Source organism: Bufo gargarizans, chromosome 1, assembly GCF_014858855.1.
Source record: "Bufo gargarizans isolate SCDJY-AF-19 chromosome 1, ASM1485885v1, whole genome shotgun sequence".
In the NCBI taxonomy this organism is placed as follows: domain Eukaryota; kingdom Metazoa; phylum Chordata; class Amphibia; order Anura; family Bufonidae; genus Bufo; species Bufo gargarizans.
Window position 1 is genome coordinate 482363905 of NC_058080.1, and position 23650 is coordinate 482387554.

Genomic DNA, 23650 nt, shown 5'->3' on the forward strand with positions numbered 1-23650 from the left:
GCTGTAAAACGCCCAGGTGTGAACCATTCCCATAGGGAATCATTGGTTCTTGCCTGTTATGCGTTTTACAGCGCGTAGGAACGCGCTGTAAAACGCTCAGGTGTGAACCCAGGGTAAAGGACTCTACTACATGAATTTGAAATGTGTGGCCGCACAGAGCTGCCCCAGCAATAGCAGCTGACTGCTAGAGGCATCTGCAAGTGAACATGATGTCCTAATGGAACCAGTTCTGTAAGTGTGTGCTGGTGCTAGGAAGCATATTCCAGGTTGTAGAAAAATACCCAGAAATCCAGGGCATTAAAAAAATGTTGTACTTTTCAGGTGACCTCTAATATTATACAAAGGAAATCTGAGTAACCTACAAAATGTTTGAATTATTACAGAATTTATTGAGTTTATCAGTCATAGGACACGTAGCAAGGAGCAAAAACAACAGCAATGATGGCATGTACACTTTGTATATGGGTTTAGGTTTTAGCTTCGAGTAAGAAATTTTGGGGCATCCAATGAACTTGCAGTAAAAAAGAGTCTGAGAAATGTAACAGCAAGATTGGAAGCCCTATCCACGTGTAACCTCAGTGCCTCATACTTGATTAAAAAATAATTTTTTAATCAACCAGGACCCATTGTAAATTGTGCAATAAAACTATCACACCATCAGTCATATATGTTGGTGGTTAAGGGTACTTTCACACTTGCGAAAGAGTGATCCGGCAAAACGTATGCCTGTCGGATCCGTCAAAACGTATGCCAACTGATGGCATACGTCTCACAAATGCATTGAAATGCCGGATCCGGCATTTATTTTTTTCACCCTTTTTTCGGTCTGCGCATGCCGGATCCGGCACTAATATATTACTATGGAAAAAAATGCCGGATCCGGCATTCAGGCAAGTGTTCAGTTTTTTTTTGTCCGGAGATAAAACCGTAGCATGCTGCGGTTTTATCTCTGTCCTGAACAGTCAAAAAGACTGAACTGAAGACATCCTGATGCATCCTGAACGGATTGCTCTCCATTCAGATTGCATGGGGATAAAATTGATCCTTCGTTTCCGGTATTGAGCCCCTAGGACAGAACTCTATACCGGAAAAGAATAACGCTAGTGTGGAAGTACTACCACTCTCATCCTCCTCACAGCTCTGCCCCAGTGGGTTGCTGCACAATTATTGGTCGTTTGCAGCTACTTAAATCAATGAGATCACTTGAATTCACTGCTATATCACGTTCATATCATAAAATGCTCATGCAACTAACCTAGACATAGCAGTGGTTCCTCCATCAGGGATCTTGTTTGCACATGGCTCTACTAGAGCTGCAATAGACGTACATGAGCTGTCTACTGTACCAATTTCATATGGATACTGTATGCATGCGTAGGTATTCTCCTTCTCTAGAGTCACTCAGAGCCTGTACAGCAGTGTATGAGGGTTGTATGACTCTGTACTAAAGGAGCTGTACAGGCTCAGTGCCAGTGTGAATAAGTTCTTACATTAGGTCTTGTAAGTAGAGGCAGAAATAAAAGCTCAAATCAAAGTCAAAGTTTAAAAGAATAGCTTAAGTTTCATAGTTTCCTTCACTAAGTGTTTGAGTGGACGGTCACAAACTGTTCTCTGTATCTTGGATGGAGAGCAATATAATCAACACATGTTGCTTTCCCTTCTGAGAATGGCATATTGTTTGTCTCGTATATTGGACATAATGTCCAGTGTAGACAGCAGATAAATGACATAAGAAAAGGGCCGGCTGCCGTGCACCTTTAAATGGAAAGCAGTATAATGAGAGTCATTCCTGTCATCTGTGGCTCACAATGCCTTCATATGTTTTACAGGCCGGATATCTGCAAAATGAAATTTGATGGGAAAACGTTCCACGTTGTTGTAATGCAGAAGGAGGTAGGAACGCTACATCATCTACAATTTCCTGGCATACTTCTACAGTCTTTTGTACAATATAGCTGGATTGATGTGCATTCATGATTAGGGCTTATCCAGACGACCATAGTGATTTGTGGTCTGCAAATTGCGGATCCGCAAAACGCGGATACCGGCCCAATGATAAACTGTGCTGTAAAAACCTCATGGTAATTTCTGTATCAGTAAGTATTCCTTCTGTATAGGAATACTTAGTACTTTAGAAACTACTAGGAGGTTTTTCCAGCACAGTTTATCATTTGGTTGTATAGCCCAGTGGTTAAGCTTCTTGCCTCTAATGGGGTTGTGAGTTCAAATCCCGGCAGGTACATTTTAGAAATAGAAACTAAATTAAATTTATATGTTTTTAGTCATTGTAAAAAATGAATGGTACAAAATAAATGTGTAATTACTAACAGTGATGGTCAGTTCGCAGCGTTCGCCAGCAAACACATGCGGCTGCCATCTTTAGTAAGGTTAGACTCACTCGTCCGGCGATGCACAGGTAAGCCCTTACCTGTGCCTGTGCCGCGAGCTGGTCTGAAAACAAATGCGGTCACCGGGAGCAGGCAGTTCCGAGAACAGCCCGATGAAGGCCCCCTGCGGCTGTTCTCGGAACTGCCTGCTCCCGATGACCGCATTTGATTTCAGACTGGCTCGCGGCAGAGGCACAGGTAAGGGCTTAGGCTCCATTCACATGTCCGCAATTTCGTTCCGCAAAATTGTGGACCCATTCATTACTATGTGCTGCCCGGACACGGAATTGCGGATCCGCACTTTTGGGTCCGCACTTCAGTTCCGCAAAAAAATAGAACATGTCCTATTATTGTCCGCAATTGCGGACAAGAACAGGCATATTCTATTAGTGCCAGCAATGTGCGGTCCACAAAATGCGGAAAGCACATTGCCGCTTTCCGTGTTTTGCGGATCCGTGGATCCGCAAGACACGTTGCGGACGTGTGAATAGAGCCTTACCTGTGCATCGCCGGACGGGTGAGTCTAACCCTACTAAAGATGGCAGCCTGCATGTGTTCGCTGGCGAACACTGCAAACTGGCCATCACTTATTACTAATTGAGCAGGCACCTTGGGTCAATGCCCAGGGGGGTCCTGTAACCCCCCTGTGTCGGCGATCGCAGCAAACCGCAGGTCAATTTAGACCTGCGGTTTGCTGCGTTTCTGGGTTATTTGGGTCTCTAGTGACTCGATAACCCAGAATAGGACGGTGATCGGTGGTGTGATAATACACCACCAATCACCGTCCTGCGATTCACCTCTCAGGATCGCTGCTGATTGGTCGGCTGGGCAAGTGGGCGGGTGGAGTGGCAGTTTTGAATTGCCGGAGCTCCTCTCCCCGCTCATACTGGTCCGTGGAGCGGCAGAGAGAGGAGCCTGGCTGTTGTGTGAGGTTTTTTTTGTGCCATCAGGCACAAATCTGTGTTTTTTGGTGAGGTAGGGAGAGGTAGATTAGGCAGGGATAGTGAGGGTGAGTTAGGGGGGGGAAAAAAAAGTTTTTTTATTGGGTTGTAGCACCGGATCGGGTGTTTGGGGTCCACAGCACATAGCTGTGTGACCCTAGACATCCCAGGGGTGCTGCAGCTTAACCCCCACCCACACAAATTTTTTCATGTGCTGACTGTGGTCGGCACTCTGGCCGGCACTCTTAGCGTCCGGCCACTGTTAGCACATCGCCCACCTCACCGCCGATCAGCTTCGTACCGCTGATCAGCACATTTGAATCTTTTTTTTCTGTTAGGGGTAGGGCAAAGTCCGCACACACACACTCCCCCTTATGGCCCGCCAGACGTTCTCGGCCGAGGAGGCATACGATGACGAGGATGACCCCACTTTCCTTTTGTCATCCCTGTCCTCCTCATTATCTAGCGATGATGATGAGCCCCCAAGGCGGCGGAGCAAGGGGACCGCCATGCTAGGGACCCTGTGGCCCACACTAGTACGAGCAGCTCTGGGGCTCGAACTAGTTTTCCGGCCCACCAGATAAGTCCTCCTGAGCCCCCTACCGGTGAACTTATTTGGTGTACCCCAGAGCATTTTGAGCCTGTGATTCCTGATTTTGTTGGCCAAGCAGGAATCCAGATTCCCACAGTGGGCTTCACTGAATATGACTATTTTAGTCTTTTTTTCAGTGACCCCTTTGTGAACCTGATGGTGGAGAAAATGAACCTGTACGCCCCACAGTTCATTGCTCAACACCCGGGCTCCTTTTTGGCTAGGGCCAGTGGCTGGACTCCAGTCAGTGCAGCCGAGATTAGGGCCTCGTTCTGCACATGGGCCTAGTCAAAAAACCTAGTAAAAAAACCTAGTGTCAGGCATTACTGGAGTGGGGACGTCCTCTACCAGACCCCACTTTACAGTACGGCCATGACACATGCCCGGTTTGAGGCCATCCGGAAATGCCTGCATTATGCCAAATTTTTGGATGTACCATTGCTTTCAAGGGGAGACTCCTTTTCCGACAATATGTTCCCTCTAAGTGGGCGAGGTATGGCGTGAAGCTGTACAAACTTTGTGTGAGTACCTCAGGGTACACTTACAAGTTTTGTGTGTACGAGGGGCGAGATTCCCATATTCAACCCCCAGAATGTCCTCCCACTCTGGGTGTTGGCGGGAAACTTGTGTGGGACCCTATGCACCCACTGCTAGATAAAGGTTACCACCTGTACGTGGATAACTTTTATACTAGTATCCCCTTGTTTCAGTCCCTCGCCGCCAGATCTACGTCCGCTTGTGGGACCGTGCGGAAATATCAACGCGGCCTCCCTACCCACCCCCTCCAGGTACCTATCCCCAGGGGTGACACCTGTGCCCTTACCAGTGGAAACCTGTTGCTGGTCAGATATAAGGACAAGAGGGATGTCCTTGTACTGTCCACAATTCACGGTAACGGCATCACCCCTGTCCCTGTGCGAGGTACCGCGGCAACGGTCCTCAAGCCCGATTGGATCGTCAACTACAATCGGTATATGGGAGGAGTTGATCTCTCTGATCAAGTCCTCAAGCCATATAATGCCATGAGCAAAACCCAGGCATGGTACAAAAAGTTGCGGTCTACTTGGTACAGGTTGCCTTGTACAACTCTTTTGTGCTGTCCCGGAGCGCTGGCAACACAGGGAAATTCCTGCAGTTCTATGAGGCAGTCCTCAAGGCCCTGATCTTTTCGGACCGGGAAAGAGCAGGCCGGAGTACCTCAGGAACTGGAGGCGCCTGGATCGTCCCTGGCCAACACTTTCCAGGTGTGGTCCACCATACTGGAAAGAAGGGACGGTCCCCAAAAAAGTGTGTAACAGGAGGGGGATACGGAAGGACACCACCACTCAGTGTGACACGTGCCCCGATCATCCGGGCCTCTGCATTATTGGTTGCTTTAGGGAGTACCACACTTCCATGGAGTACTAAATTTATATTCCCTTTCCCCAATTTTAATTCCATTTAGCCACTGACAATCGGGAAAAAACTATGGTTCTCAGACTTGAGACACTAAAACAAAAATTATTTTTTTCAAAAATATTATTTTGTAAAACTAAAATAAATTTTAAAAAGACATAGACATATTAGGTATCGGCGCGTCCGTAAGAATCTGCTCTATAAAAATACCCCATGACTTAACCCCTCAGATGAACACTGTGCAAAAAAAGGTATTTTTTTTGTCACCCTGCATCACAAAAAGTGTAATAGCAAGAGATCAAAAAGTCACATGCCCCCCAAAATAGTGCCAATAAAACCGTCCTCTCATCTCGCAAAAAATGAGCCCCTACCTAAGATAATCGGCTAAAAACTTTTTAAAAAAATGACTCTTAGACTATGGAGATACTAAAATGTTATTTTTTGTTTATAAAAGGATAATATAGTGTAAAACCTAAAAAAAATTAAAAAGTAGACATATTAGGTATCGCCGGGTCTGTAAGAATCTGCTCTATAAAAATACCCCATGACCTAACCCCTCAGATGAACACGGTCAAAAAAAATAAAAAAATAAACGGTGCAAAAACAGCAATTTTTGGGCAAATTTTCCATTTTAAACCGTTTTTTCCAGTAACAAAGGGCAAGGGTTAACAGCCAAACAAAACTTAATATTTATTACCCTGATTCTGCAGTTTACAGAAACACCCCATATGTGGTCGTAAACTGCTGTATGACCAAACCGCAGGGCGCAGAAGGAAAGAAACGCTGTATGGTTTCTGGAAGGCAGATTTTGATGGCCTTTTTTCTGGCACCATGTCCCATTTGAGGAACCCCTGATGCACCCCTAGAGTAGAAACTCCATAAAAGTGACCCTATCTAAGAAACTACACCCCACAAGGTATTCAAAACAGATTTTACAAACTTTATTAACCCTTTAGGTGTTCCTCAACAGTTTATGGCAAATGGAGATGACATTTCTGAATTTCTATTTTTGGTAACCTTGCCTCACAAAAATGTAATATAGAGCAACCAAAAATCATGTGTACCCTAAAAATACTCCCAACAAAACTGCCACCTTATCCCAGAGTTTCCAAAATTGGGTCACTTTTATGGAGTTTCTACTCTACCACACGGCGCACCTTTCCCTCTACGCCCTACCGTGTGCCCATACAGTAGTTTACGGCCACATATGGGGTGTTTCTGCAAACTACAGAATCAGGGCAATAAATATTGAGTTTTGTTTGGCTGTTAACCATTGCTTTTTTACTCAAAAAAATTGATTAAAATGGAAAATTTGCCAAAATATTAAAATTCTTAAATTTCATCTCCATTTGCCAATAACTCTTGTGGAACACCTAAAGGGTTAACAACATTTGTAAAATCAGTTTTGAATACCTTGAGAGGTGTAGTTTCTTAGATGGGGTCATTTTTATGGAGTTTATACTCTAGGAGTGCATCAGGGGGGCTTCAAATGGGACATGGTGTAAATAAACCAGTCCAGCAAAATCTTCCTTCCATAAACCACACGGCGCACCTTTCCCTCTACACCCTACCATGTGCCCGTACAGTAGTTTACAGCCACATATGGGGTGTTTCTGCAAAGTACAGAATCCGGGCAATAAATATTGAGTTTTGTTTGGCTGTTAACCCTTGCTTTGTTACTGGAAAAAATGGATTAAAATGGGAAATTTGCCAAAAATTTTAGTTCTGGTACGCGTCCACGAGGCTGTCCGGCACAGAAGGAGTCGCCCTGGAAACCGCTGCAAAAAGTATTCCCAAAAGACCTCAGCTATACCCTCCAAATCTCGCACGATCCTACCATCAGGCCCACGAATGCTAGTTCCTTCCTCCTATTCTCTTGTTGCTTAACTATCCATGGACGCATATCTGGATGGTCTTTCTTTTCCTGTCAGAAATCCAGAGGAGCCTCCTGGAGAGGGAGATTACCGTCCAGGAGATCCATTTGACCCTTGGGTCAATATCGGGTAGTTCGCCCCCGGGGCTGGATGGCCTTCCATATGAATTCTACAGGAAATATGGGGATATAGTCCTCCCGTATCTTTCAGAAGTATTTACAAAGGGGTTGCAGGGAGAGGGCCTCCCGACCTCCATGTATGAAGCACTGATATTTCTAATTCTAAGAAAAAATAAAGATATTTTGGAGATGGGTGCTTATAGACCTATTTCTTTACTTAACACTGATATTAAGCTGCTCTCCAAGGTCCTGGCCAATAGACTTTCCAAGGTGATCACATCGTTAATTCACTCAGACCAAAATAGGTTTATGCCTGGGAGGGGTACCCATTATAATATACATCGCTTGTTTGCTAACATTCAATCCTCCGGGGGGACTGCCCGCTCGATCCTGTCGTTAGATGCCACGAAGGCCTTTAACAGGGTCGAGTGGAGCTTCCTCTGGAGGGTGATGGGAAGAATGGGATTTGGTCCAAGGTTCATAGCCATGGTCCGTCTGCTTTACAAATCCCGTTCAGCCAAGCTCAGGATTAATTGGACCCTGACCAGGAGTTTTATGTTGAAGAGAGGCACCCGCCAAGGATGTCCTCTCGCCACTCCAATTTAATATATATATTGAGCCTTTGGCTATAAAAATCATACAGGACTCGGGTGTTCTTGGATTTGGGACTGCGGGAGATCATGATCGGATTTCTCTATATGCAGACGATATTCTGTTCTTCATGCAACAGACCAATACTACCCTGCCAAAAGTTATGGAGATTGTAGAATCGTACTCCAGGTTTTCGGGCCTGGAGGTAAACTGGTCCAAAACCACCCTCCTCCCTATAGATAAGCCACAATGGTCAGTGGAGAATCTACCTCTGGACCTGGGGGTCGAGGATTCTATGAAGTACTTGGGGATAACTATCTCCGCTAATATTCAGGATTATGTTCAACTTAATCTACTCCCAGTCATTATGACGATTTGGTCTAAAATTAAAATATGCCATCGGTTCACCCTTTCGAGAGGAGAAGTTTGCCCAAAAATTCTGAAATTTCATCTCCATTTGCCAATAACTCTTGTGGAACACCTAAAGGGTTAACAACGTTTGTAAAGTCAGTTTTGAATACCTTCAGGGGTGTAGTTTCTTAGATGGTGTCGCTTTTATGGAGTTTCTACTCTAGGGGTGCATAAGGAGGGGCTTCAAATAGGACATGGTGTAAATAAACCAGTCCAGCATAATCTGCCTTCCAAAAACCACACGGCGCACCTTTCCCTCTACTCCCTACCGTGTGCCCGTACAGTAGTTTACGGCCACATATGGGGTGTTTCTGCAAACTGCAGAATCAGGGCAATAAATATTGAGTTTTGTTTGGCTGTTAACCCTTGCTTTGTTACTGGAAAAAATGGATTAAAATAAAAAATTAGCAGAAAAAAAAAAAATCGAAATTCTGTATTTTTATCTCCATTTTCCATTAACTCTTGTGGAACACCTAAAGGGTTAACAACGTTTGTAAAATCAGTTTTGAATACCTTGAGGGGTGTAGTTTCTAGAATGGGGTCATTGGGTGGTTTCTATTATGTACGGTAAGCCTCACAAAGTGACTTCAGACCTGAACTGGTCCTTAAAAAGTGGGTTTTTGAAAATTTCAGAAAAATTTCAAGATTTGCTTCTAAACTTCTAAGCCTTGTAACGTCCCCAAAAAATAAAATGTCATTCGCAAAATAATCCAAACATGAAGTAGACATATGGGAAATGTAAAGTAATAACTATATTTGTAGGTATCACTATGTATTATAGAAGTAGAGAAATTTAAACTTGGAAATTTGCACATTTTTGGTAAATTTTGTATTTTTTTTATAAATAAAAATGAATTTTTTTTACTCCATTTTACCAGTGTCATGAAGTACAATATGTGACGAAAAAACAATCTCAGAATGGCTTGGATAAGTCAAAGCGTTTTAAAGTTATCACCACATAAAGTGACACTAGTCAGATTTGCAAAAAATGGCCTGATCCTTAAGGTGAAAATGAGCCCGGCCCTTAACAAGTTAATCTCTGTTTCTGAAATGTTTCTGCTAGGATTCAAACTCCCAAGCTTGTACATTAGAGGCCATGACGTTAACCACTACACTATACAGCTACATGTTAACCTGCACAGAAATATAAAATAAGTCTTCTGTTGAATAGGAATACTCACTAAATCAGAAAGTACTATAAGGTTTTTCTGACACAGTTTAGCATTCAGCTTTATAGCTGAGTGGATAAGGTCCTTTCCTCTAATATACAAGCTTGGGAGTTTGAATCCCGGTAGAACCTTTTCAGAAATTTAATTTAAATACACTAGGGTGTCCCCAAGCACTGACTCCATATATGGATATAGCTATATATTGAGTCAGAGCAGGGACTCCTAAGCCAAACTAGAGTCCTGCCCCCCCCCCCCCCCTTCAGAGCAGGGGGTGCCTGGGGTTCTCCTGTTGACTTCCATTGTGCTCAGATGCTCGGTAGAACACCCAAGCATCGCAAAGTGTTCTAATCGAGCACACAAGCACTTTAGTGCTCGCTCAACACTAATGCTTATGAAACCTTCTATATACACCTATCTAAACAGTACTACATCCTCTTCACTGTGCCTGATACTGCAGTCCTTTACTATTCATTCACTTGGGACCAAGCATCAGGCAAGCCATTTCTTTTTCTGTTGATTAGCAAGGGTCCTGGGTGTTCGGGTGTTCACAAATCAAACATTAAGGCAAATGTAAGCCCACAAATTCAGCTGCAGTACAATATTACATAGAATGTAAAGTGATTATACAATATATGATGGTGATGTTCACCCCAAAACACAGCAGAATGGATAATCGGTCATGTGAAATCTAACGACAATTTATGATCTTTTTTTCTTCTATACTTCTAGAAAAAAACTGTTTTAACCTATCATACCTCAACACCAGCAGCCTGTAAACATCTGTGGAAATGTGGGGTGGAAAATCAGGCCTTCTACAAGTGAGTCCTTATTGGAGTCTGAATGCAGTCATATCTTATAGGGATATTCAAGATTCAACAAACAAATGTTTTTTTGCATAATGAAAAGTAATTAAATATTCCAATATATTTTCTACATAAATTTCCATTCATTTAGGACTTTCATTAATTACTTGTAGGAAATAGAAAAAAAAAAAAATCTCTTCACTGGTCACAGTCACATGTCACATGACCCAGAAAGATTTTTGTCCACTGGAAGTAAAGAATAAAGTTTCCTATTAAAGGGGTTTTCTGGGATTTTATTATTGATGATCAATCAGGTCATCAGTATTACATTGGCGGGGGTCCGACACCCCTACCGATCAGCTAGTTGAAAAGGAAGGCTCCGTGCAAGTTGTTTGTGTAACTACAAGCCGTCCTATTCACTTCTATGACATGACTCGTTCTTATTCAAGTGTATACTACACAGCCATTCTATAGAAGTGAATGGGACAGCTTGTAATTACACCTGATCACCTCTGTGATTTCGATGGTAAAGGGAAGGCAGCGCTCACAGGGAGTGTGTCCTTCCCTTCAACCAGCTCATCAGTGGGGGTGCTGGGTTTCAGACCCCTGCCAATCTGATATTGTCGACCAATCCTGAGGATAGGTCAGCAATATTAAAATTCTGGAAAACCCCTTTAACTTTGTTCTCTGACACTCTAATACCAGTTTAAAATATGCAGAAGAGGAAGAAGACCTAAGCGGATAGATAGGGGAGCAGTGGGTAAAGAGAGGAAAGGAAAAGTAAAATATAACAAAGAGGGGCTTGTAGGGGATTACAAGTATAAGTAGACCCTGGAAAAATGGGGCCAGATGAACGGCAGACGAATTCTTCCTTCCGGAGGTGGTCAGCTGTTCCATATAATCCACTGAGGGAGGAAGTGATGGAGGATTTGAGTAATACTTTGGATTTATTTGACATTTTGGGGAATCTATCTTATCTATCTGTCTATCTCATATCTATCTATCTCATATCTATCTATCTAATATAATACTAGTACATCAGAAGTTTTTGAATCTTATTTTATTTACTTATTGAGATAATGACATTTTTCTGTTTTCTTATGACATTTTTTACAGCAGAATATACAGCCATATTGAATGTAACCTTTTCGTAGAATTGTCATTATTGATTCAACTTGCTGACAAAATTATCTTTTTTTATTTTGAGAAAATGATATAAAAGTGTCATCCAGTATGACTGATCTTTTACTGTCACAGCAAAACATGAAAATGCCAAGTCTATCTATCTCATTCTATCTACCTTTCTATATTTGTATTATCTATCTATCTATCTATCTATCTATCTATTTATCTATCTTTCTACTATCTATCGCTCTATCTATCATCTATCTATCTGTCTGTCTGACATCTATCTCATTCTATCTACCTTTCTATATTTGTATTATCTATCTATCTATCTATCTATCTATTTATCTATCTTTCTACTATCTATCGCTCTATCTATCATCTATCTATCTGTCTGTCTGACATCTATCTATCTATCTTTCTACTATCTATCTATCTATCTATCTATCTATCAATCTATCATCTATCTATCTAATATCTATCTGTCTGTCTATGTGTCTATTTATTTTGGCTGCTGCTCTAATTTCTAAATGACTGAAGTACTCTAAGGGCATTTAATGTTTTGGGTGTTTGAATACAGTGACATACATTTTCATAATAATTTTGCCATTCATTTTAAAAGATAGATATTTTTTTGATTTTTTTTTTTTTTTTTTTTTTTTTTTTAGGTATGCAAAATCAAGTCAAGTAAAAAGAGTGACTAGTAGCAATATATTTTTTAAGGGGAGCCGGTATCGTTATTGGTAAGTAGTTTGAATTGATCATATTTCTTATGCAGTCACTTCAGAACGAGTGCTCAATCAGCCAGATTCCTTCTTTCTTGTTCCCTCTTCTCATATAAACATTAAAATTATTATTATTATACATGACAATTAAGCTTTGTATTCCTCTATCAATACCTGTGTTTCTATCCTTGTTACCCACTTTATCAAAAGTATAATCATGTGTGTCAGCCTGCATATACACTCACCTAAAGAATTATTAGGAACACCTGTTCTATTTCTCATTAATGCGATTATCTAGTCAACCAATCACATGGCAGTTGCTTCAATGCATTTAGGGTTGTGGTCCTGGTCAAGACAATCTCCTGAACTCCAAACTGAATGTCAGAATGGGAAAGAAAGGTGATTTAAGCAATTTTGAGCGTGGCATGGTTGTTGGTGCCAGACGGGCCGGTCTGAGTATTTCACAATCTGCTCAGTTACTGGGATTTTCACGCACAACCATTTCTAGGGTTTACAAAGAATGGTGTGAAAAGGGAAAAACATCCAGTATGCGGCAGTCCTGTGGGCGAAAATGCCTTGTTGATGCTAGAGGTCAGAGGAGAATGGGCCGACTGATTCAAGCTGATAGAAGAGCAACGTTGACTGAAATAACCACTTGTTACAACCGAGGTATGCAGCAAAGCATTTGTGAAGCCACAACACGCACGACCTTGAGGCGGATGGGCTACAACAGCAGAAGACCCCACCGGGTAACACTCATCTCCACTACAAATAGGAAAAAGAGGCTACAATTTGCACGAGCTCACCAAAATTGGACAGTTGAAGACTGGAAAAATGTTGCCTGGTCTGATGAGTCTCGATTTCTGTTGAGACATTCAAATGGTAGAGTCCGAATTTGGCGTAAACAGAAGAACATGTATCCATCATGCCTTGTTACCACTGTGCAGGCTGGTGGTGGTGGTAATGGTGTGGGGGATGTTTTCTGGGCACACTTTAGGCCCCTTAGTGCCAATTGGCCATCGTTTAAATGCCACGGGCTACCTGAGCATTGTTTCTGACCATGTCCATCCCTTCATGACCACCATGTACCCATCTGATGGCTACTTCCAGCAGGATAATGCACCATGTCACAAAGCTCGAATAATTTCAAATTGGTTTCTTGAACATGACAATGAGTTCACTGTACTAAAATGGCCCCCACAGTCACCAGATCTCAACCCAATAGAGCATCTTTGGGATGTGGTGGAACGGGAGCTTCGTGCCCTGGATGTGCATCCCTCAAATCTTCATCAACTGCAAGATGCTATCCTATCAATATGGGCCAACATTTCTAAAGAATGCTATCAGCACCTTGTTGAATCAATGCCACGTAGAATTAAGGCAGTTCTGAGGGCAAAAGGGGGTCCAACACCGTATTAGTACGGTGTTCCTAATAATTCTTTAGGTGAGTGTATATTGCCTAAAATGTCAGTGTATGTTTTAAGAATGATTGTAATGTGCAATGTGACCACCAGATGGCAGCAAATCAGATACTGCACTACTGTTTCCTAATGTTGAGAGGGAGAGGCTACTGCCAAGATACATATATTGGTCCACTGCATGAAGCTTCTGTCCTTTCACTGTGATGGTAGGTTCTTGATATTGGGCTTTCGGAGCTGGCTGGTACATTACTTTGGTTTTCTTTGCGTTAATGATGAGGCCAAAGTTGTCACATGCTGCTGCAAATTTGTCCATACTGGCTTCCATTACTTGCTCTGATTCCGCATTAAGGGCACAATAGTCAGCAAAAAGAAACTCGCGAAGTCTCCTTTACCTTCGTGACAGCCTGGAGTCTTCGTAGGTTGAACAGTTTCCCATCAATTCTATACCTCAGATTGATTCCCAGTGAACTGTTCTAAAAGGCATCTGACAACATGTCTGAAAACATGCTGAACAGGGTTGGTGCGAGCACGCACCCTTGTTTCATGCCATTTGTGACAGGGATGAGCCGCCATACCATCAAGGAATTGCCGTACCATCAGGATGAATCTGTCTGGGCATCTATTTTGTACTATATGGAGGACAAATGTTTCAGAGTTCAAGTTCATTTTTATCATTATTATAGCACTGTAGATTAAAATGTCCTCTGCCACACAATGTATTCACATAAATCTGAGTAGAAATCAGAGAACGCTTTAATCTGCCCGTCCTGCTGGATCTACTTTGCTGCCATATTCTGTAAAAACAAGGGTACTGTAAGGGTTTCCATGTACAGTAAATGTATGCTTCTGGAGGGAATTGTGACACCCTGAACCTTGATGATGATATAAACGGTTGTCATTTTGTGTGTAAGGCCCATAGTTTGTTTGCAAAATGGATTCAACCTTAAAAATGCCCTGGGTATGTATTCACAGTCTTTTACTTATGTTCATATTCAGTGGGAAAGTTGCAAAAGAAGTTGTAGAGGCAAGCTCAAAAATCCAGAGGGACCCACCAGAAGTTCACAGGTAATATGTGGTAATGATAACCTAATACCCAGGTAGGCAACCAGTAGATCAAAGTCTACTGCCAGATCTAGGGAATGTATTACCAGAAAATGACCTATTGTATAAGGCTACTTTCACACTAGCGTTCGGGTGTCCGCTTGTGAGTTCCGTTTGAAGGGGCTCACAAGCGGCCCCGAACGCTTCCGTCCAGCCCTGATGCAGTCTGAATGGATGCGGATCCGCTCAGAATGCATCAGTCTGGCAGCGTTCAGCCTCCGCTCCGCTCAGCAGGCGGACACCTGAACGCTGCTTGCAGCGTTCGGGTGTCCGCCTGGCCGTGCGGAGGCAGGCGGATCCGTCCAGACTTACAATGTAAGTCAATGGGGACGGATCCGTTTGAATATGACACACTATGGCTCAATTTTCAAACGGATCCGTCCCCCATTGACTTTCAATGTAAAGTCTGGACGGATCCGTCTGCGGCTACTTTCAGACTTAATTTTTTTTTTACAATATAATGAAGACGGATCCGTTCTGAACTGATCCACCGTCTGCATTATATGAGCGGATCCGTCTGAGACGGATCCGCTCTGAACGCAAGTGTGAAAGTAGCCTTAGAGTGCATTTTTACGTTAAACATCGTTTTTTTTTTATTCTGGTGATTTTCATTAGAATTTTCCATTTCACTATTTACATATCTATCTTAAAAAAAAAACTAAAACTAAAATTGTTCCGTTTTCACACTGGCTTCTACGCCTAATAATATGTCAAGACTTTTCAGTAGCCGCATCATTATCATCATAGGCTGAATTGCAATGACAGGTATCACTTATATAAAGATATCACATTAGGTGATATCACAACGTCTACTCCCTCCCAATCTCTGCACAGGTCACAGTGGATGCCTAGAAAATTCTCCCATATAAGTTAATGAGGTCCACTCCTGTGCATTGTGTCTGTGCTCTATGTTGTGGATCTCAAAGAACAGGAGGTCTTGACATATTTTTTGGCCTAATGATTTTAGGATTTTTTAAATATAGAAAGTATTATGGAAAAAAAACAATCACCCAGATTCTAGAAAAATATGTTTAATATAAAAGTCTGATTTAAACAATAGGTTGTTTTCTGATTACATCTTCCATTTAACTGGTCCTGAGTAGATTACTGAGCTTAGTTTGACATGGAGGACAGAAATCTGCAGTCTTGAACCCAAAGGTCATCACAGAAAGGTTCTGTTCATATTATGTTTGATTCTTCCATGGAATAACCTCCTGACGATTATCTCCGAAACGAAATACTGCAATGTATAGCTGTGTACTGGCGTACAGTGGCATACATTGTCAATAAGTTCTCCTTGGTTTATTATTCTCTGTATGCAATAGCATGGTCTTCTACACTATTCTATCCCTTTTGGGAACCATTGGGTAAATGGAGCTCTATAGATACATTTACAGTGTGCATCACGAGTTCACAGATGTGATATGAACAAAGCCTAAAGCGGATGGTGATGAAATTGACTAAGGCTATATTCACACGACAGTGAAAACAGTTTTCAGAACAATTGAAGTCTATGGGATTTATTTACTAACAGAAATACATCTATATTAGATTCTTTGCGCTGCAAGCTGTAACTTTTCCCCGCTCATGCCAGGTCTACAAAAGTGGGTGTGGTGAGGAATGGGCAAGCCCGTCTCATTCATCATTTTCTACGCCTGTTTTAGGCGTAGAAAATGGTCTAAATCTACGCTAGCAAGGGAGCTGGCATAGATTTAGAGGCGGCGGTGGATCTGCCAAAGTTATGTAGAGGCCGGCGCCTCTACATAACTTCGGCAGATCCACCGCCAGCACAGGGCCTGGCCTTTTTGCAGTATATATTTTTTGTTAATGTAAAGTACCGTGCAAACGTTTTAGGCAGGTGTGTAAAAAATGCTGCAGAATAAGAATGCTTTCAAAAATAGAAATGGTAATACTTTATTTTTAGCACTTAACCACCTCCCGTCCGCCCATAGGATATAAACGTCCGGGAGGTGGATCTCTATTTCTGAATGGACGTTTTAAAACGTCCGTTCAGAAACTGCAGCTGCACGCTCATCGTGCAGCTGCTGATCGGGTTGCCCGCTGTCAGTGACAGCAGGGCAACCCAGAGAGAAGGCAGGGACAGTTTCCAGGTGTCCCTGCCTTCTAGATCGCTGTATACACAGCGCTCACCGAGCGCTGTGTATGCAGAGCAGGAAGCGCTATGCGCTTCCTGTTCCGGCCCGGTGGTCATGTGATCGCCGGGACCGGAGAGTGCAGGAGCTGTGTGAGGTCTTTCAGAGACATCGATCAGCCCTGCACTGAGGCTGTACAGCGCTGTATTGCGCTGTATCGCCTCTCTGGGGGGGGGGGGGGGTGCATTTCTCCTGTAACTGGGGCTACTATGTCAACCCCAGTTACAGGAGAAATCAACAGTGAAAAAACAAAGAAAAAGTGAAGTAAATGTCCCCCAGAGGTCTTGTATGACCTTATGGGGGACGAAAAGTGTAAAATAAAAAATAAAAAAATAAAGTATTGAAAAAATAAAATAAAAAGGTTTCACATGTAAAAAAAAAAATTCCCCAAGTAGGGAATAAAAAAAAAATTAAAAATAGAAAAAATAAAAATAAACCCTAAAATAAAATAGACATATTTGGTATTGCCGCGTCCGTAAAAAACAGCTCTATAAAAATATCACATGACCTAACCACTCGGGTGAACACCGTAAGAAAAAATAATAAAACAGTGTCAAAACAAGCAAGTGATCAAAAACACGTATGTCCCACAAAATGGTACCAATAAAACCATCACCTCATCCCGCAATAAATGAGCCCCTACATAAGAAAATCTCTCAAAAAATAAAAAAACTATAGCTCTTAGAACATGGAGACACTAAATCATAATTTTTATGGTTTTAAAAATGCTATTATTGTGTTAAAGTGAAACTAATAAAAAAAGTATACATATTAGGTATTGCCGCGTCCATAAAAACCAGCTCTATAAAAATATCACATGACCTAACCCCTCGGATGAACACCGTAAAAAAAAAACAGTGTCAAAACAAGCAATTTTTGTCACCTTACATCAGAAAAAGTGCAACACCAAGTGATCAAAGACACGTATGTTCCACAAAATGGTACCAATAAAACCATCACCTCATCCCGCAAAAAATGAGCCCCTACATAAGAAAATCTCTCAAAAAATAAAAAAACTATAGCTCTCAGAACATGGACACATTAAAACATAATTTTTTTGTTTAAAAAATGCTATGATTGTGTAAAACTTTAATAAATTAGAAAAAGTATACCTATTAGGTATCGCCACGTCCGTAACAATCTGCTCTATAAAAATGTCACTTGACTGAACCCCTCAGGTGAACGCTGTAAAAATAAATAAATAGAAACTGTGCTAAAACAACCCATTTTTTGTTCACTTTGCCCCATAAAGTGTTATAATGAATGATCAAAAAATCATATGTACCCAAAAATAGCAGCAATTAAACTGGCACCTTATCCCCTAGTTTCCAAAATGGGATCACTTCTTGGGAGTTTCTACTGTAAGTGTGCATCAGGGGGCTTCAAATGGGACATGGCATCTAAAAACCACGTGGAGTTCCTTTTCTTCTGCGCCCTGCCGTGTGCCCATACAGCAGTTTACCACCACATGTGGGGTGTTTCTGTAAACCGCAGAATCTGGGTAATAAATATTGAGTTTTGTTTGGCTGTTAACCATTGATGTGTTAAAGAAAAAATTTGAATAAAATGGAAAATCTGCCAAAAAAGTGAAATTAAAAAATTCTTTTAATTCATATGGAACGCCTAAAGGGTTAACAAAGTTAGTAAAATCAGTTTTGAGTAACTTGAGGGGTGTAGTTTCTACAATGGGGTCATTTATGGGGTTATCCACTATGTAGGCCCCACAAAGTGACTTCAGACCTGAACTGGTCCTTAAAAAGTGGGTTTTGGCAATTTTCTTAAAAATTTTAAGAATTGCTTCTAAACTTCTAAGCCTTCTAACGTCCTAAAAAAATAAAATGACATTTCCAAAATGATGCCAACATAAAGTAGACATATGGGGAATGTTAAGTAATAAATATTTTATGAGGTATCACTTTCTGTTTTAAAAGCAGAGAAATTAGAATTTAGAAAATTGCGAATTTTTCAAAATTTTGGGTAAATATGGGATTTTTTCATAAATAAAGGTGAAATATATTGACTCAAATTTATGACTATCATGAAGTACAATGTGTCACGAGAAAACAATCTCTGAATGACTTAGATAAGTAAAGGCGTTCCAAAGTTATTACCACATAAAGTGAGATATGTCAGTTTTGCAAAATTAGGCCTGGTCAGGAAGGGGGCAAATGGCCCAGATGGGAAGTGGTTAAGAAATCAAAACAGCGTCAATTCTTCTAGGTGGACTTGCACACAATTTTTCATCATGTAATCCCAGACAGAGTTGATGATGTTGACATCAGGACACTTTGGAGGTAATGCATCACTTCCAGATCTCCTTGTTCTTCTTTATGCTGAAGATAGTTCTTTATTACGTTGGCTGTATGTTTGGGGTCGTTGTCTTGCAGCAGTATAAATTTGGAGCCTGATGGAATTGCAGGATGGATACGTTTCTGCCTGTATATTTCAGCATTGAGCACACCATTAATCTTGACCAAATCCCCAACTCTATTTGCATAACTGCAGCCTCAAACTTGCAAGGAACCTCCGGCGTGCTTCTTATTTGCCTGCAGACGCTCCTTATTGTACCGCTCTCCAGCTCCTCAGCGAACAAACTGCCCTCTGCTACAGCCAAATATTTCACATTTTGACTCATTAGTTCAAAGCACCTGCTGCCATTTTTTCTGCATCACAGTGTCATGTTCCAAGGGTCATACGGACCCCAGAACATCTCACTGGCATTTACAGATGGACAACAATAAACAGGACATTACCAAACATGACAGTAAGACCTGGACTAACAGGCAAGGGTAGCGCTGTGGCAGATGGAACACCACTGGACCAAGTTTACCAGTTTGACTTGGGTCCAAACCCAGAGAGCGGAGTCTTAAGTGAGCCCAATTTTTCACAATAACCCTGATAGTGGGCATAAGCTATAACCAGGGCTCACCAGGTCGCACCCCCGGGTTGCTCCCGGTGCTCTTCACCGCTTACCTGCAAGAGACAAACGCACCAGCAGTCCTGGCAAACACAAGCATGGACAGGAGTAGCAAATGAGCCGGAACTCATACATACCAGAACACAGGACCTTGTTCCCACCAGACATAACCAAAAACACACGAAGCACTGACATGGAACTAAGAGATGTCTGGACCCCATGCGAACACTGCTATATGGCGGTCTCAGACAGAGCTGCAGACATATACAAGCAGATGCCTGGACCCCATGCGAACCTTGCTACACAGCGGTCGCAGGCAGAGCTGAACACAAGGACTAGGCCAAGACAAGGATCCCGAACAATCAGGACATAGACAGAGTGGCAAAGTGTGCCTAGATCCTGTACCCAGCAAAACTGGAGACAGACTCCTAAGGCACACAGCTCCAGAGAGCACCTGACCTGGTAAACCCCACAAGACAAACAAGAACATAGAGCATCCATATACACTGGCCCATGTTCACACACATAAGGCCACAGCCAGTATGCAGTGTGCATGCAGCCAGCCTGCACGGACAAAGTGTGAAGAACTACACAGTGATATGGACACAGGGAGCATGCGTACATAAGCCACAGTTCACACACAGGAGCCCGCAAACTACACATAGCCCAAAGCAACCAGCCCACGCAGGAAGAGCCTGCAGCCATTACACCAGAGCAACTAAAGCGAGTACACACGGCAACCAGTGACCTGCACTGTGACAACCAGCTCCAGTGTTCTTGTGCATAGTTGAGTTGCTTGGCCTTGTTTCCACTCATCTAAGCACGAAAGCATGGGAATGGGGTGCAGAAAAAATGCGTCCTCAATGAAGACCGATACTTGTGCATCATGCATTACATTCAGGGAGTCGTGTGCTTTAAATTTATTCTGAAGGATAACAATTCCAAACATAGTTCTTAATGACATAGACAGAATCTGAAGCTTAAAGAAGAAGTCTTGGAAGTGATGATATGGCCCCACAGAGCCCTGATCTCAACATGAGATTACATGGAGATACAGAAGGATTTTAGCAAGCCTACATCCACAGATCTTTGATTCGTTCTCTAAGATGTTTGGAACAACCTCCCTGCCGAGTTCCTTTAAAAACTGTGTGCAAGTGTACCTTGAAGATTTGATGCTGTTTTGGAGGCAAAAGGTGGTCACAGTAAATATTCATTTGATTTACATTTCTCGCGTTCATTCACTTTGCTATTTTTGAAATCATTCTTACTTAGCATTTTTCCATACCTGCCTAAAACTAGCACAGTACGGTATATGGCAAATTCAGTTCCCTTTGCCCCCATATGCAATAAGCAGGTGGTCTCACGTGTACAGTACCCTTTCTCTCTAATATGGTATACAAGAGACAAGGAAACAGGCTGCTGTCTTGATGCTGCTGCTGTTGTGTGAGCAGCTAATATTTGCATGTCGCTTTTTAGTCGACCCCTAGAACGAATTTTTCTGGTGGGCCCTAGATACCCCAGTCCGACACTGTATGGAAAGGATGCAGCAGCATACTGGGGAAAATCTGTGTTCTTTAGATGCAATTCATTACCAGCTAATAAAGCCAAAGACACAGGACCACAAATAGCAATTAATATCGAACCCTTATAAAGGATTGAACACAAAGCTCCCACTTACACGCTGCTTATATACAGTGCCGACCACATGTGGCCCATGGAGTGCAGCCACATGTCACTCATACATGTGGCAGCCTATTGCCCGGTATCTACATGCTTCCCATCCTCCAGCCATGACTCTCCATACGAACCGTGTGCCAAACCATCATGTGAAGTCTTTGCACTAGTTTATTGTGAGAGCAAAGTATTATAAAATGTGTTCTACAGTGTGAAGCAATATTTCCCATGGCTGTAGTGAGATATTTCTGGCATGGCTTATCACCCATGATGTCAGTATTGTATCCGTCTACAGCATAGCTAGAATGTAAGGCTGATGTCATGGTTTTATATAAAACAGTGGCTGAAAGTATACAGAGCTGTACATTTTTGGTTGTCCTGATAATCAGTATTGTTTCTTTTCTATTTAGATCTCTAATCCCGCACAGTCGCAGCTCCTATTCCTTAAACAAGCAGCTTATCATTAACATGGAACCACTTCAGCCACTCATTCCATCTCCAAGTGAGGAGGAAGAGGAGGAGGACGTGGAGGCCTCACAAGAGGAAAGTAAGTGCATAGTTGGTTTATCTCATACTCTCTTTTATTTATATAGTTTGCTTGCTGGTAAGGGTTTGTTCACATCTGTGTCACAGGCTCGGTTCGGGGGGCTCCATCACAGATTCTTTCAAAAAGAGTGATTTTTGTCCAATAAAAAAGCAGACTCCTAAACAGAACAGACCCCATTATAGCTGATGGGGTTTCTTTTGCTCAGTTCAGTTCAGTTATGTGCTGAATCCACCATTTCCGTTATTTTTATTGTCGTTTATGCTGTGCTGCAAAATCATTGTCTGTTGGCAGCACATCGTCCTGTATAAGCAGGAATGTGCTGCTGACAAGCAATGAGACTGTATGGGAAGAAACAATGATTGCTGCATGTAAATGTAGCCAAACAAGTGAGCATATATTTCCGATCATTGCCCTGTGTATCTGCATTGTGTTTGCCTCCAAACAATGCCATTCAAATGAATGGAACAGTCACTGAAATTTCTGCAACCAATGTGCCACGTGTGGCTACCATCTATAGCTCCATCTCTTGGCAAAATCACTGCACACCTCTTTGTATGATCTCCATCTTACCTCTTCCAAGGACTGAAATCAGATGCTAAAAGGGGATTCACATTGTACTTCTGTGCAGTGTAATCCTGCCTAATAGTTAAGCCTCATGCACACGACCGTATCTGTTTCACGGTTCACAAACCACAGATCCACAAAATACAGATACCTTTTGTGTGCACTCCACATTTTTTCTTACTCCCATCTAAAACAGACAAGAATGGGACATGTCCTATAATTTGCAGAACGGACAGACGAATGCAGACAGCACACAGATGTCATCCACAAGACCCATAGAAATTAATGGATCCATGTGCTTTCTGCCCAAAAAAAAATGCAGATCGGATATGGATGCAAAATAGAGTTGTGTGCCTCCTTGTACCAAAATTCTGCCTACACTTTGGCAAAATGTAAGCCATTGCCCTTTCCTCTACACCCCCTTTCTATCAAGCCATGCTCATTTGCTGAGTGAGGCACAAAATGTTTCTAAGATACTTAATTGTGGTGCATGGCATGTGCGCAGAATTCTGGCACATTTTCATTAGCAACTCTGTTCCATTGTGTTTTCTTATGCCGGACATTAAAGGGCTTGTGCAGTGCTATGATATTGATGACCTATCCTCAGAGCTGATACCCCTGCCGATCAGATGTTTAAAGGTACCACGGTGCTCACGTGAGGCAGGGAGAGTGAAAGCTGGGTGAACCCCTCTCTGGACCCCTCTGGGATGAGCTCGTCTGCCATTAATGCCAAATAAAGAGATAATGTCACGGCTGGTTGTGGGGGAAACACCCAGCCGTGCGGTGCCAGGAGATGGTAGCGTTACCCCTTGGCCGGGACCACAGAGTTAGGGAGCAGGTCACCTCCTATTGCGTCCCTAACGCTGACCCTGTCTCCTATCAGTATGAGCCGACCTTGATGGTAGGAGGACTCATACGCCGGAACCTTACAGTCCCTACGAGCCCTCAAGTCGGCCCTGTACTAGGGGACAGAGTCAGACGCCCTACTCCTCCTAGGCACGGAGGAGCAGGGGTCTCAACGGCCAAGCAACACAGGGGGAACATCAACAGACATATGGAAATGACAGGTAAGTGAGACTAGTCCTGCACTTACCTGCCACAGACACACAAACCTGGAACCCATGCACAAGTGTTGATGTCC

At 42.5% G+C, this 23650-nt stretch overlaps 1 protein-coding gene across 2 annotated transcripts in view; it reads left to right on the plus strand.

The window, feature by feature from the left end:
* Positions 1 to 23650, plus strand: part of FRMD3 (FERM domain containing 3) — a 268375-nt gene that overhangs the window by 225171 nt on the left and 19554 nt on the right. For both annotated transcript variants that reach the window (XM_044273781.1, XM_044273788.1), the window contains exons 9-13: positions 1830 to 1893; positions 10209 to 10297; positions 12076 to 12150; positions 14550 to 14618; positions 21809 to 21945. In XM_044273781.1, coding sequence (XP_044129716.1) covers positions 1830 to 1893; positions 10209 to 10297; positions 12076 to 12150; positions 14550 to 14618; positions 21809 to 21945 — 434 coding nt within the window. The remainder of the gene's footprint in view (positions 1 to 1829; positions 1894 to 10208; positions 10298 to 12075; positions 12151 to 14549; positions 14619 to 21808; positions 21946 to 23650) is intronic.